The sequence below is a fragment of the Trachinotus anak genome, unplaced genomic scaffold, assembly GCF_046630095.1.
Source record: "Trachinotus anak isolate AG129_WGS33_773 ecotype Australia unplaced genomic scaffold, CSIRO_AGI_Tana_v1 ptg000022l, whole genome shotgun sequence".
In the NCBI taxonomy this organism is placed as follows: domain Eukaryota; kingdom Metazoa; phylum Chordata; class Actinopteri; order Carangiformes; family Carangidae; genus Trachinotus; species Trachinotus anak.
In genome coordinates this window covers 773,496-787,686 of record NW_027273873.1, presented here as the reverse complement: position 1 = coordinate 787,686, position 14,191 = coordinate 773,496, and the positions used below count along the sequence as shown (strand labels likewise).

The following is a 14,191-nucleotide window of genomic DNA, read 5'->3' as shown; positions in this document are numbered from 1 at the left end:
AGGGACTTGAACTCTGGACCCTCAGATTAAAAGGTTGATGCTCTACCAACTGAGCTACACAGGACTCAGACTACTGTTTCACACTTTCTGTAAACATAGAAATAGTCAACTCAGGCAGCAGACTAAACCAAACTTTTCGACAAAGATTCATACTCATGAAAACAAGTGAGGTCTGCAGCCCCTCAAAGCCAAATACCCTCACATAATTTATGGTGAGCATTTTAGACTTATCACGGCGGGTAAGAAGGAACTCTGCAAGCAATGAGTTCACATGTACACAGGAGAGAGGCTTCATGGATTTAGCCTAAGTCACTTGGAATTTGGACTCTACCTGAGTTTTATATGACATTTAAGGCCACACTTTCTGTAAACATGCTCTACCGACTGAGCTACCCAGGCTCCAAACTACTGTTTTTCTGGAGGAAATTCGTGCCACGAGTTAAAATCTCAATTCATACAAATACGCAGCTAACTAGACTTACACTCGCTCCAACTTTGAGTTGAAAACTTCTTGATTTGCTGCATGCACAATCCAGAGAACTGTCAGGCCAAGGAATAGTCCAAACTTGTGCAAGAGTGGACCTAAGCACACTTTCTGTAAACTCTGGAGTGCACTGAGGGTGCAGACTCCAAAAAATGCCACACTTTCTGCAAACATAGAAATAGTCAACTCAGGCAGCAGACTAAACCAAACTTTTCTACAAAGATTCATACTCATGAAAACAAGTGAGGTTTGCAGCCTCTCAAAGCCAAATACCCTCAAATAATTTATGGTGAGCATTTTAGACTTATCACGGCGGGTAAGAAGGAACTCTGCAAGCAATGAGTTCACATGTACACAGGAGAGAGGCTTCATGGATTCAGCCTAAGTCATTTGCAATTTGGACTCTACCTGATGTTTCCACACATAACATCTTTTAACTCACAACCAGAGTTTAAGATGTGAGCACTTACATAGAAGAAGGTGCATCGCCTGAACAGGGACTTGAACCCTGGACCCTCAGATTAAAAGTCTGATGCTCTACCAACTGAGCTACCCAGGCTCAAAACTACTGTTTTTCTTGAGGAAATTCGTGCCACGAGTTAAAATCTCAATTCATACAAATATGCAGCTAACTAGACTTACACTCGCTCCAACTTTGAGTTGAAAACTTCTTGATTTGCTGCATGCACAATCCAGAGAACTGTCAGGGCAAGGAATAGTCCAAACTTGTGCAAGAGTGGACCTAAGCACACTTTCTGTAAACTCTGGAGTGCACTGAGGGTGCAGACTCCAAAAAATGCCACACTTTCTGCAAACATAGAAATAGTCAACTCAGGCAGCAGACTAAACCAAACTTTTCTACAAAGATTCATACTCATGAAAACAAGTGAGGTTTGCAGCCTCTCAAAGCCAAATACCCTCAAATAATTTATGGTGAGCATTTTAGACTTATCCCGGCGGGTAAGAAGGAACTCTGCAAGCAATGAGTTCACATGTACACAGGAGAGAGGCTTCATGGATTCAGCCTAAGTCATTTGCAATTTGGACTCTACCTGATGTTTCCACACATAACATCTTTTAACTCACAACCAGAGTTTAAGATGTGAGCACTTACATAGAAGAAGGTGCATCGCCTGAACAGGGACTTGAACCCTGGACCCTCAGATTAAAAGTCTGATGCTCTACCAACTGAGCTACCCAGGCTCCAAACTACTGTTTTTCTTGAGGAAATTCGTGCCACGAGTTAAAATCTCAATTCATACAAATATGCAGCTAACTAGACTTACACTCGCTCCAACTTTGAGTTGAAAACTTCTTGATTTGCTGCATGCACAATCCAGAGAACTGTCAGGGCAAGGAATAGTCCAAACTTGTGCAAGAGTGAACCTAAGCACACTTTCTGTAAACTCTAGAGTGCACTGAGGGTGCAGACTCCAAAAAATGCCACACTTTCTGCAAACATAGAAATAGTCAACTCAGGCAGCAGACTAAACCAAACTTTTCTACAAAGATTCATACTCATGAAAACAAGTGAGGTTTGCAGCCTCTCAAAGCCAAATACCCTCAAATAATTTATGGTGAGCATTTTAGACTTATCACGGCGGGTAAGAAGGAACTCTGCAAGCAATGAGTTCACATGTACACAAGAGAGAGGCTTCATGGATTCAGCCTAAGTCATTTGCAATTTGGACTCTACCTGATGTTTCCACACATAACATCTTTTAACTCACAACCAGAGTTTAAGATGTGAGCACTTACATAGAAGAAGGTGCATCGCCTGAACAGGGACTTGAACCCTGGACCCTCAGATTAAAAGTCTGATGCTCTACCGACTGAGCTACCCAGGCTCCAAACTACTGTTTTTCTTGAGGAAATTCGTGCCACGAGTTAAAATCTCAATTCATACAAATATGCAGCTAACTAGACTTACACTCGCTCCAACTTTGAGTTGAAAACTTCTTGATTTGCTGCATGCACAATCCAGAGAACTGTCAGGGCAAGGAATAGTCCAAACTTGTGCAAGAGTGGACCTAAGCACACTTTCTGTAAACTCTGGAGTGCACTGAGGGTGCAGACTCCAAAAAATGCCACACTTTCTGCAAACATAGAAATAGTCAACTCAGGCAGCAGACTAAACCAAACTTTTCTACAAAGATTCATACTCATGAAAACAAGTGAGGTTTGCAGCCTCTCAAAGCCAAATACCCTCAAATAATTTACGGTGAGCATTTTAGACTTATCACGGCGGGTAAGAAGGAACTCTGCAAGCAATGAGTTCACATGTACACAGGAGAGAGGCTTCATGGATTTAGCCTAAGTCATTTGCAATTTGGACTCTACCTGATGTTTCCACACATAACATCTTTTAACTCACAACCAGAGTTTAAGATGTGAGCACTTACATAGAAGAAGGTGCATCGCCTGAACAGGGACTTGAACCCTGGACCCTCAGATTAAAAGTCTGATGCTCTACCAACTGAGCTACCCAGGCTCAAAACTACTGTTTTTCTTGAGGAAATTCGTGCCACGAGTTAAAATCTCAATTCATACAAATATGCAGCTAACTAGACTTACACCCGCTCCAACTTTGAGTTGAAAACTTCTTGATTTGCTGCATGCACAATCCAGAGAACTGTCAGGGCAAGGAATAGTCCAAACTTGTGCAAGAGTGAACCTAAGCACACTTTCTGTAAACTCTAGAGTGCACTGAGGGTGCAGACTCCAAAAAATGCCACACTTTCTGCAAACATAGAAATAGTCAACTCAGGCAGCAGACTAAACCAAACTTTTCTACAAAGATTCATACTCATGAAAACAAGTGAGGTTTGCAGCCTCTCAAAGCCAAATACCCTCAAATAATTTACGGTGAGCATTTTAGACTTATCACGGCGGGTAAGAAGGAACTCTGCAAGCAATGAGTTCACATGTACACAGGAGAGAGGCTTCATGGATTTAGCCTAAGTCATTTGCAATTTGGACTCTACCTGATGTTTCCACACATAACATCTTTTAACTCACAACCAGAGTTTAAGATGTGAGCACTTACATAGAAGAAGGTGCATCGCCTGAACAGGGACTTGAACCCTGGACCCTCAGATTAAAAGTCTGATGCTCTACCAACTGAGCTACCCAGGCTCCAAACTACTGTTTTTCTTGAGGAAATTCGTGCCACGAGTTAAAATCTCAATTCATACAAATATGCAGCTAACTAGACTTACACCCGCTCCAACTTTGAGTTGAAAACTTCTTGATTTGCTGCATGCACAATCCAGAGAACTGTCAGGGCAAGGAATAGTCCAAACTTGTGCAAGAGTGAACCTAAGCACACTTTCTGTAAACTCTAGAGTGCACTGAGGGTGCAGACTCCAAAAAATGCCACACTTTCTGCAAACATAGAAATAGTCAACTCAGGCAGCAGACTAAACCAAACTTTTCTACAAAGATTCATACTCATGAAAACAAGTGAGGTTTGCAGCCTCTCAAAGCCAAATACCCTCAAATAATTTACGGTGAGCATTTTAGACTTATCACGGCGGGTAAGAAGGAACTCTGCAAGCAATGAGTTCACATGTACACAGGAGAGAGGCTTCATGGATTTAGCCTAAGTCATTTGCAATTTGGACTCTACCTGATGTTTCCACACATAACATCTTTTAACTCACAACCAGAGTTTAAGATGTGAGCACTTACATAGAAGAAGGTGCATCGCCTGAACAGGGACTTGAACCCTGGACCCTCAGATTAAAAGTCTGATGCTCTACCAACTGAGCTACCCAGGCTCCAAACTACTGTTTTTCTTGAGGAAATTCGTGCCACGAGTTAAAATCTCAATTCATACAAATATGCAGCTAACTAGACTTACACTCGCTCCAACTTTGAGTTGAAAACTTCTTGATTTGCTGCATGCACAATCCAGAGAACTGTCAGGGCAAGGAATAGTCCAAACTTGTGCAAGAGTGAACCTAAGCACACTTTCTGTAAACTCTAGAGTGCACTGAGGGTGCAGACTCCAAAAAATGCCACACTTTCTGCAAACATAGAAATAGTCAACTCAGGCAGCAGACTAAACCAAACTTTTCTACAAAGATTCATACTCATGAAAACAAGTGAGGTTTGCAGCCTCTCAAAGCCAAATACCCTCAAATAATTTATGGTGAGCATTTTAGACTTATCACGGCGGGTAAGAAGGAACTCTGCAAGCAATGAGTTCACATGTACACAGGAGAGAGGCTTCATGGATTCAGCCTAAGTCATTTGCAATTTGGACTCTACCTGATGTTTCCACACATAACATCTTTTAACTCACAACCAGAGTTTAAGATGTGAGCACTTACATAGAAGAAGGTGCATCGCCTGAACAGGGACTTGAACCCTGGACCCTCAGATTAAAAGTCTGATGCTCTACCAACTGAGCTACCCAGGCTCAAAACTACTGTTTTTCTTGAGGAAATTCGTGCCACGAGTTAAAATCTCAATTCATACAAATATGCAGCTAACTAGACTTACACTCGCTCCAACTTTGAGTTGAAAACTTCTTGATTTGCTGCATGCACAATCCAGAGAACTGTCAGGGCAAGGAATAGTCCAAACTTGTGCAAGAGTGAACCTAAGCACACTTTCTGTAAACTCTAGAGTGCACTGAGGGTGCAGACTCCAAAAAATGCCACACTTTCTGCAAACATAGAAATAGTCAACTCAGGCAGCAGACTAAACCAAACTTTTCGACAAAGATTCATACTCATGAAAACAAGTGAGGTTTGCAGCCTCTCAAAGCCAAATACCCTCAAATAATTTACGGTGAGCATTTTAGACTTATCACGGCGGGTAAGAAGGAACTCTGCAAGCAATGAGTTCACATGTACACAGGAGAGAGGCTTCATGGATTTAGCCTAAGTCATTTGCAATTTGGACTCTACCTGATGTTTCCACACATAACATCTTTTAACTCACAACCAGAGTTTAAGATGTGAGCACTTACATAGAAGAAGGTGCATCGCCTGAACAGGGACTTGAACCCTGGACCCTCAGATTAAAAGTCTGATGCTCTACCGACTGAGCTACCCAGGCTCCAAACTACTGTTTTTCTTGAGGAAATTCGTGCCACGAGTTAAAATCTCAATTCATACAAATATGCAGCTAACTAGACTTACACTTGCTCCAACTTTGAGTTGAAAACTTCTTGATTTGCTGCATGCACAATCCAGAGAACTGTCAGGCCAAGGAATAGTCCAAACTTGTGCAAGAGTGGACCTAAGCACACTTTCTGTAAACTCTGGAGTGCACTGAGGGTGCAGACTCCAAAAAATGCCACACTTTCTGCAAACATAGAAATAGTCAACTCAGGCAGCAGACTAAACCAAACTTTTCTACAAAGATTCATACTCATGAAAACAAGTGAGGTTTGCAGCCTCTCAAAGCCAAATACCCTCAAATAATTTATGGTGAGCATTTTAGACTTATCACGGCGGGTAAGAAGGAACTCTGCAAGCAATGAGTTCACATGTACACAGGAGAGAGGCTTCAATGATTCAGCCTAAGTCATTTGCAATTTGGACTCGACCTGATGTTTCCACACATAACATCTTTTAACTCACAACCAGAGTTTATGATGTGAGCACTTACATAGAAGAAGGTGCATCGCCTGAACAGGGACTTGAACCCTGGACCCTCAGATTAAAAGTCTGATGCTCTACCGACTGAGCTACCCAGGCTCCAAACTACTGTTTTTCTTGAGGAAATTCGTGCCACGAGTTAAAATCTCAATTCATACAAATACGCAGCTAACTAGACTTACACTCGCTCCAACTTTGAGTTGAAAACTTCTTGATTTGCTGCATGCACAATCCAGAGAACTGTCAGGGCAAGGAATAGTCCAAACTTGTGCAAGAGTGAACCTAAGCACACTTTCTGTAAACTCTAGAGTGCACTGAGGGTGCAGACTCCAAAAAATGCCACACTTTCTGCAAACATAGAAATAGTCAACTCAGGCAGCAGACTAAACCAAACTTTTCTACAAAGATTCATACTCATGAAAACAAGTGAGGTTTGCAGCCTCTCAAAGCCAAATACCCTCAAATAATTTATGGTGAGCATTTTAGACTTATCACGGCGGGTAAGAAGGAACTCTGCAAGCAATGAGTTCACATGTACACAGGAGAGAGGCTTCATGGATTTAGCCTAAGTCATTTGCAATTTGGACTCTACCTGATGTTTCCACACATAACATCTTTTAACTCACAACCAGAGTTTAAGATGTGAGCACTTACATAGAAGAAGGTGCATCGCCTGAACAGGGACTTGAACCCTGGACCCTCAGATTAAAAGTCTGATGCTCTACCGACTGAGCTACCCAGGCTCCAAACTACTGTTTTTCTTGAGGAAATTCGTGCCACGAGTTAAAATCTCAATTCATACAAATACACAGCTAACTAGACTTACACTCGCTCCAACGTTGAGTTGAAAACTTCTTGATTTGCTGCATGCACAATCCAGAGAACTGTCAGGGCAAGGAATAGTCCAAACTTGTGCAAGAGTGAACCTAAGCACACTTTCTGTAAACTCTAGAGTGCACTGAGGGTGCAGACTCCAAAAAATGCCACACTTTCTGCAAACATAGAAATAGTCAACTCAGGCAGCAGACTAAACCAAACTTTTCTACAAAGATTCATACTCATGAAAACAAGTGAGGTTTGCAGCCTCTCAAAGCCAAATACCCTCAAATAATTTATGGTGAGCATTTTAGACTTATCACGGCGGGTAAGAAGGAACTCTGCAAGCAATGAGTTCACATGTACACAGGAGAGAGGCTTCATGGATTCAGCCTAAGTCATTTGCAATTTGGACTCTACCTGATGTTTCCACACATAACATCTTTTAACTCACAACCAGAGTTTATGATGTAAGCACTTACATAGAAGAAGGTGCATCGCCTGAACAGGGACTTGAACCCTGGACCATCAGATTAAAAGTCTGATGCTCTACCAACTGAGCTACCCAGGCTCCAAACTACACTTTTTCTTGAGGAAATTCGTGCCACAAGTCCAAATCTCAATTCGTACAAATACGCAGCTAACTAGACTTACACTCGCTCCAACTTTGAGTTGAAAACTTCTTGATTTGCTGCACACACAGTTAGGAAAACCATGGGGAAAGTAACAGTACAAACCTGTGCAAGAGTGGTACTAAGCACCCTTTCTGCAAACTTAGAAGATGTCAACTCCCACTGCAAACTTCACCAATCTTTGCTCCAATGATTCATAACCATGAAAACAGAGAGGTTTTGAAGACCCTCACATACTTGATGGTGAGAGTTTTAGACACATCCCAGTGGGTACTACATAAATTTGTGAGGACTAGGCTCACAAGTACACAAAAGAGTGGCTTCATGGAATCACCCTATGTCACTTGACATTTTGAGTGTATCATAGTCTTTTCTTTATGCTGCACCTTATATTTAAGGTTGTTTCCACTCATAACATCTTCTTTTAACTTTTAACTTATAATGTGAACACCTAAACAGGAGAAGGTGCATCACATGAACAGTGACTTGAACACTGGACCCTCAGATTAAAATTCTGATGCTCAGTCCACTGAACTATCTAAGCTTAATTTACCAAAAAGTGATAAAAAACCAGGTAATAGAGAAGACAAACAGAAATGACAATAAATCCCCACGATTCCCATTATATGTTGCAGCAGTATAAAATCTACCAACTCTTTGATGGTGATGGAGGTCGGGATCTCGGTCCAGAGGCGGGCAAACTTGACGGGGGTCACGAGCTCCTGTGGGTCTCTGTCCACATGGGCATGGAGCATGAGGCGACAGAAGGAGGCCCGGATGTCAAAGGGAAGTGTCTCATCCATCATGCACAGAAAGATGAGCTCCACATCCAGCTGCTTGGAGATCTCATCTATGGCCAGATACTGACGGTCCAAACACATCCGGGCAAAGAGCTTCAGTTGGTACCTGAGGAGGTCCAGAGAACATACATATTAATGATGTCATCTACAACAAATATTTGACAGACCGGTGGTTCAATTTTGGGGGAATTCACTCATCTTTGCGTGTCTTTGATAGACGTTTCTCTGAAATTTGCTGCCCAAGGATGATTTTATGATTTTAGTGACACCCCTACAGCTTTTCCTACAGTGCCACTAGTGGGCCAAGATTTTTACTTGCAATCAATATAAATATAAAATATCACAATATAAATATAAAACAATACTACCAAAATATGATGCCATCACAATAAATGAATTAATGTAAAATATTTTTTTTTACCTTAAGTTTTTATTTAAAATCAAGATTAATACGTTTTCTCCTAAAAGTTGTCAGAAAAATCCACATTCTCAAATCTACAAGGAGAAAAATTCACCCACTGACACTTTATGGTGGGATTTCCATTAAATTTTCTGTGGACCCAGAGGATGACTCTTGTGTGTGTGCTTACCTGTAGTAAGTGAGGACATTCTCATCATGAGCATTTCCCTGCCTGGCTTCCTGAGCCAGCTGTCTGATGCTCTTCTCCTGTTTCTCATTGGTCTTGTCTGTCCACACCAGCCACACCTACAGATAAAGACATCAACACCATGACCATGCAAATACAGCAGTATCTTCTAGTCCTGTTTATCCAAAAAAGGAAGACTCATAAGCCACTAGCTAGCAATGATTAATTCTGCTAAACTATTTTCTCCTCTTCTTTGTAAGTTGTTCTTGACTTAAATATAAAATATACAGAAAAGGAGCTGACAGAGAAGGTTCCTGGTTTGGCGGCTGGTTCGGCGAGATTTAACTGGTAGTTTTTAGGTCTAGTTTATATCATGTTCTAGCTCTTGATTGAAGTTGGATATTCAGATCGCTCAAGATGATCACACATTTTTTTTCATACCATCCCATTAATGGAAGTATACTATATGTCCTGTGCATCATTTTATACACATTTCCTTTAAAATATACATATTTGATGTCTTTGGAAATTTGCTCTACTAAAATTTGGTTCCACATCCTGAATTTAAAATGACTGACAGCGATTAGAAGATTAAAATAAATATTCAGGCAAACCTACCTCATCCTCATCTCCATAGTCATCCATCCCCATGTACTCTCCCTGAACACCACCAGGGGGCGCCTCTTTTGGGACACGACGCCTGGAGGCAACGAAACAGAAATAGAGCAGTAATGTTAGCATGCTGACATGAAAAGCATAATTTAGGGAATCAGTCTAGATTGAAATAGCCTTATGGCTAATGCATCCTACTGATTTGAGTGAAACATGCTAAAGCTAACCTAGCCCTAATCTCGATTATTTAAAATACTAAGCTTGCTTTGTTGACCTGCCAGACAGCAATGAAGACAGAAAATACAGAATATGCTGCCCCTTGTGGTCACAAAGTAACAAACAAATAATAATGACATTAAATTGCTTGGAGCATGGGAGGTACCCAAGTTGGTGTTTAACCAACATGGGTACCTGAGATCTGTGGTAAAAAACAGGTTAAGTTTCTTTAAAATGAATTTTTGCTTTTTGATGGAGTGATTTTACAGATGATAAATTTGATATTCATTGAATTGATCTGTTGGTAGATACCATGCCACCCTCACTCCTTTATCTTTACCATCTGTGAAAATAAATGTAATGAAACTAAGTCTCGGAATTAATTGTGTCAATGGATGTGCAGATACTGGATCAGAAGGAGTAACATTCAGGAAGAGCAGAGAATGTTTGTTTTTGAGGGGTTAAAGGTCATCCCCCGACTCATCCTTACTCTGTCTTGATGAGGATATCCTGGTTTTTGGGGTCCAGCACACATTTACAGATGAGTTCCTGAGTGACGGGGATGGCCACGTTGTTGGACACACACAGGTCTGACAGGTAGTCCAGAAACCTGCATAAATACATACACATTTAGCTGTGCAATGGACAGGAAGCGAACAGCAATAGCAACACCATTCTAACCCACTCCACCCTCATTTTCTCCCCCCTCTATGCATACCTGGGCTCTCGGTTCTTGCGGACCAGGCTGACAAAGGTCTCCACCTCAGTCTTGGTGATGTGCTTCTCCAGCAGTTTGCGGTTGTTGTGCAGCAGGGCAGTGATGGTGTCCTCAGCCAGGATGTCATAACCAATCTGACTCTGCATCACACCGAACTGCTTTGCTATGTGTTCCTGGAGTGGGGAGGAAACCAAGAGACTGACTGTAAATAAAGATGGACATTGCCTCGGTGACATCAACCATAGGTTTCTGAAGAGGGGTTTTGAAGCTCAGAGTGAGTCACCATCCAATCTAAGGACCAACCAATCTAATTGCCACTTAATCCAAAAAATAGAGGTGGGCTGAAACACTAAAATGATGGAAATTTGAACTGAACAATGACTTGTGGTTGACAGGTAGTTGAAAAGGGGGGGTCATCCCATCATCCTTCTCACCTGGTTCTTGCGATAGTCCTCCTGGGAGTGTCGGAGGACTCTGTAGCAGAGTCTGAGCATGTACTGGTATGGAGCGTTTTTCTGGTCAGCCAGCTCCTCCAGACATAGCAGGGGACCCTCCCCTCCCCCCCGGTCCTTAAAGGGAGCCTTGATGATGCCAAAGATCTGAACACATAATAACACACAAGGTGTTCGGCGGTAGTCACAGACTTTTTTTGCTGAACATTTCCTGCCTTTGTTTCTTAACTTCTTTTTAAATCCTTGAGTGATTTTTGGATCAAACCTGTTTGAGGATGTTCTGTTCTCTCATGAGTTTCTGTCTCTCTCGGTTGGCTTTGGTCATGACAACATCCAGGACTGGCTGACCGCTGTTAATGACATCGGCCACAAAGAAAACCACGTCTTCCAGTAGCTTGATGGCAAACCTGAGCAACATAAACATCTGTGAATATTAACTCTTTCTCAAGGCCTGCCTCCCTGTCTGCTCTTGCTCATGTTCCCATGAGTCTCTCTGAAATCTCATAAACCTGCCTGGAGCTTCACATGTACAGATGTCAAACTTGCTCCTAAATTCACATGCAGTAATTTTCCTCACACACAGTGCCATACCTGCGGTCGTTCTGGCTGATGAAGCCCTGGTTGAACTGGTCCACCACAGTGCTCAACATGGCGCTGGCATCATTGGCAAAGTCCAGATCTCTGATCTCCATCACAGGAACTGAGACGATGGCGAAGGCCTCCTTATCCTCTTTAGTGGGACACGTTCCTAACTGCAGGAAGAGGAGAAACAGGAGGTTTACATACACTTCACACACTGACCAACTGTAACGGCCATGAACCTATAAATATTCATGGTGTCTTTGTTGATCCTCTGACTTGCCACTATGCACCACCACGACGTCAACATTTTGTGTATATATGAATATCTCAACAAGCGTTGGATTTATTGTGGTGAAATGTGGTTCAGATGTTCATGTTCCCCTCAGGATGAACTGTTGTTGATCCAGTGACTTTTCACCTAACATCATCCATGACTCTGTTTTATGACCAAATACCTGCAAAATGAATGACATTCCCTTCACTCTCAGCACTTTTTTCAATGGTGCCTTTTACTAATTCCTGTAAAGTTTATTAGAAATGAACGTGAGTGAGAACTCACCATGAGTCTGATGGGTCTTTCTTCGTCTATGTCGATGGGGACGTTGGTGCTCTGGATCCAGGTGTTGGTGCACAGATGTCTCAGTCGTACGTACGAGTTTCTGGAAGACAAGCAGCTCAGTTTCTGTTCAAGCTCTTCATCTAATGTGACCCAATGTGTGTGTCTGATCCCAGCTTCAGGAAACATTTGCTGTTAACAGTTCCTACCGTGGTACGAATGAGTCGGTCTTCTGCAGGGTGGTCGGATCCAGTTCGAACAGCGAGGCAATGTCGTTCCCATGAGGCACTGCTACCAGCTTGTATTTGATCCTCTCGCCATGGGAGCGCTTGTTGCTACGACTACCATCCATCTACAGAGAGGTCAGAGGTCAGGGTGAGGCTGAGGAGGCTCTGTACTTCAAACAGAAGTCACTGAAATTATTTCTCCAGAGAGGAATTTGTACTTTTTGCAGTTTTATGCTGATACAGTAATAAAATAATGTAACAACTGACTTTTCTTTGACTCAGTTTCTATGGAAATCTGAGCTTGATTTTCAAAATAAAACTTGAACACATTTGCTGCCTTTTTGGTCTCTCGGACACTTCTGGGTCCCTAACCCGGGGGTCAGGACCTCGTAAGGGGTTGAAAAAAATAACTTTTTCTTCAAGTCAAGTCAAACTTTAGTGTTGGACTCACCGAGGAGGAGAGGTCTGCGCTGTCTCCTTTATAACCTGGATTCTCCTATAACAACAGCAGATACAAAGATTTCATAGTTACTTCAGGAACACCACTAAGTACCTAAGATTCAGAGCATCCATCCATCAATCCATCTATGATAAATTCTATAACTTACAGTTATACAGTTATAACAGTCATAGCACAATTTTCATAACAAAACAACACATTTGTGTTTTTGTCAAATTAGAACAAAATTACTGCCACAGTGGGTCAGTTTAGATTTCCTTCCATGTTTAGGGATTAAACTAAAAAACAAAAATTACTATAACCATTAGTTCATTTACAAAAAATGAATCATTTTTTATACAAAAATGAAAAAAATATCCACAGCTGCCAGCCATTCATGTGAGTGTCTGCTGGGTGTCTGTGGACAAAAGAATTAAAAAATGTCCATTTGTGTTTAAACAAACTTGCGATGGACATTTTTCACTGTTTCCTGGTATTTTATTGACAAACTAATTATAAATTAATTGAGAAATAATCAAAAGATCAAACAAATATCTAAACTATAGTTTCAGTCCTACATACAAAGAAAGGGGGCAGCCCTGCAGAACACAACTACAAAATCCTGCTTTTGTCACTTAACAACAGAATCATCTCCATAGGTGTGGGTTTCATGTACATTCACAGAAATGGCATTTAGCTTCGTCTGTACTTAAGTTTAAACTCGTGGCTTCATATTAGAGTTACTGTTCACGTTTGAAGTCCGATACAATTTTCATTCATTCATTCAGTGTTGCCATGGTTACCTCAGCAGCCAGGTAGTTGCCAGTGGCAAGATGTTTGAAGCGATAGAGGCTGTTCCAGTGTCCTGCCCCCCCACGACATGGGTCATGATGGACAACCTGATGGACCAATCAGCACGTAAATAAATCTTAAAGTCACTTAACTCAGTGTGTGTGTGTGTGTGTGTGTTTACCTCGACCTCCCATAAAGCATTGGAGCTGGTTGCTGAGGTCGCTGACTGCCTCAGCGTGGTTCTCAGGAAAACGTGTAGTTTGCTCTTGTACTCGTCACAGGTCAGAAACTTTTCCTGCTCAGCGTGAAACAAACGCACCACGTCGCCCTGAGAGAGAGGGACAGTTACAGAAGCATTACAATAATCAGTAATCAGTAAACAGTAATCCAGTGACAGCAAACTGTCACTGGATTACTGTGATACTGAAGAAAACTTAAAAACATGACGTTCTGCAGCTATAATTTTATATAATTTCTAATATTTTTTTCCTATGATTTCTAATCAGATTTGCATGGGGAAAGGGGATGCAAATACATTTGAAAGACTGTGGGTCAAGACGCTCACAAAGATGGGGGGTCGAGAGACTAAAGGAGAGAAAAACATAAGAACTAAATGAAAATATAGAAATGTTTTTGCTGTCCAAAGTTAATATTATGATTTTTAAA

General features: G+C 41.7%; 1 protein-coding gene and 11 non-coding genes across 14 annotated transcripts in view; all 12 read right to left on the bottom strand.

The window, feature by feature from the left end:
- itpr3 (inositol 1,4,5-trisphosphate receptor, type 3) overlaps positions 1–14,191 on the bottom strand; it is a 62,703-nt gene that overhangs the window by 27,718 nt on the left and 20,794 nt on the right. For all 3 annotated transcript variants that reach the window (XM_071458802.1, XM_071458804.1, XM_071458803.1), the window contains exons 8-20: positions 13,707–13,853; positions 13,537–13,632; positions 12,746–12,790; positions 12,277–12,419; positions 12,071–12,170; positions 11,521–11,681; positions 11,195–11,336; positions 10,912–11,076; positions 10,478–10,650; positions 10,250–10,369; positions 9,550–9,631; positions 8,935–9,050; positions 8,199–8,450 (exon numbers count right to left, since the gene is read on the bottom strand). In XM_071458802.1, coding sequence (XP_071314903.1) covers positions 8,199–8,450; positions 8,935–9,050; positions 9,550–9,631; positions 10,250–10,369; positions 10,478–10,650; positions 10,912–11,076; positions 11,195–11,336; positions 11,521–11,681; positions 12,071–12,170; positions 12,277–12,419; positions 12,746–12,790; positions 13,537–13,632; positions 13,707–13,853 — 1,742 coding nt within the window. The remainder of the gene's footprint in view (positions 1–8,198; positions 8,451–8,934; positions 9,051–9,549; positions 9,632–10,249; positions 10,370–10,477; positions 10,651–10,911; positions 11,077–11,194; positions 11,337–11,520; positions 11,682–12,070; positions 12,171–12,276; positions 12,420–12,745; positions 12,791–13,536; positions 13,633–13,706; positions 13,854–14,191) is intronic.
- Positions 971–1,043, bottom strand: trnak-uuu (transfer RNA lysine (anticodon UUU)). Its single transcript has one exon. It is a non-coding gene; the product is annotated as a tRNA-Lys (tRNA).
- trnak-uuu (transfer RNA lysine (anticodon UUU)) lies at positions 1,615–1,687 on the bottom strand. The gene has a single exon. It is a non-coding gene; the product is annotated as a tRNA-Lys (tRNA).
- On the bottom strand, positions 2,259–2,331 carry trnak-uuu (transfer RNA lysine (anticodon UUU)). Its single transcript has one exon. It is a non-coding gene; the product is annotated as a tRNA-Lys (tRNA).
- Positions 2,903–2,975, bottom strand: trnak-uuu (transfer RNA lysine (anticodon UUU)). The gene has a single exon. It is a non-coding gene; the product is annotated as a tRNA-Lys (tRNA).
- trnak-uuu (transfer RNA lysine (anticodon UUU)) lies at positions 3,547–3,619 on the bottom strand. Its single transcript has one exon. It is a non-coding gene; the product is annotated as a tRNA-Lys (tRNA).
- On the bottom strand, positions 4,191–4,263 carry trnak-uuu (transfer RNA lysine (anticodon UUU)). The gene has a single exon. It is a non-coding gene; the product is annotated as a tRNA-Lys (tRNA).
- On the bottom strand, positions 4,835–4,907 carry trnak-uuu (transfer RNA lysine (anticodon UUU)). The gene has a single exon. It is a non-coding gene; the product is annotated as a tRNA-Lys (tRNA).
- Positions 5,479–5,551, bottom strand: trnak-uuu (transfer RNA lysine (anticodon UUU)). The gene has a single exon. It is a non-coding gene; the product is annotated as a tRNA-Lys (tRNA).
- On the bottom strand, positions 6,123–6,195 carry trnak-uuu (transfer RNA lysine (anticodon UUU)). Its single transcript has one exon. It is a non-coding gene; the product is annotated as a tRNA-Lys (tRNA).
- Positions 6,767–6,839, bottom strand: trnak-uuu (transfer RNA lysine (anticodon UUU)). Its single transcript has one exon. It is a non-coding gene; the product is annotated as a tRNA-Lys (tRNA).
- Positions 7,411–7,483, bottom strand: trnak-uuu (transfer RNA lysine (anticodon UUU)). Its single transcript has one exon. It is a non-coding gene; the product is annotated as a tRNA-Lys (tRNA).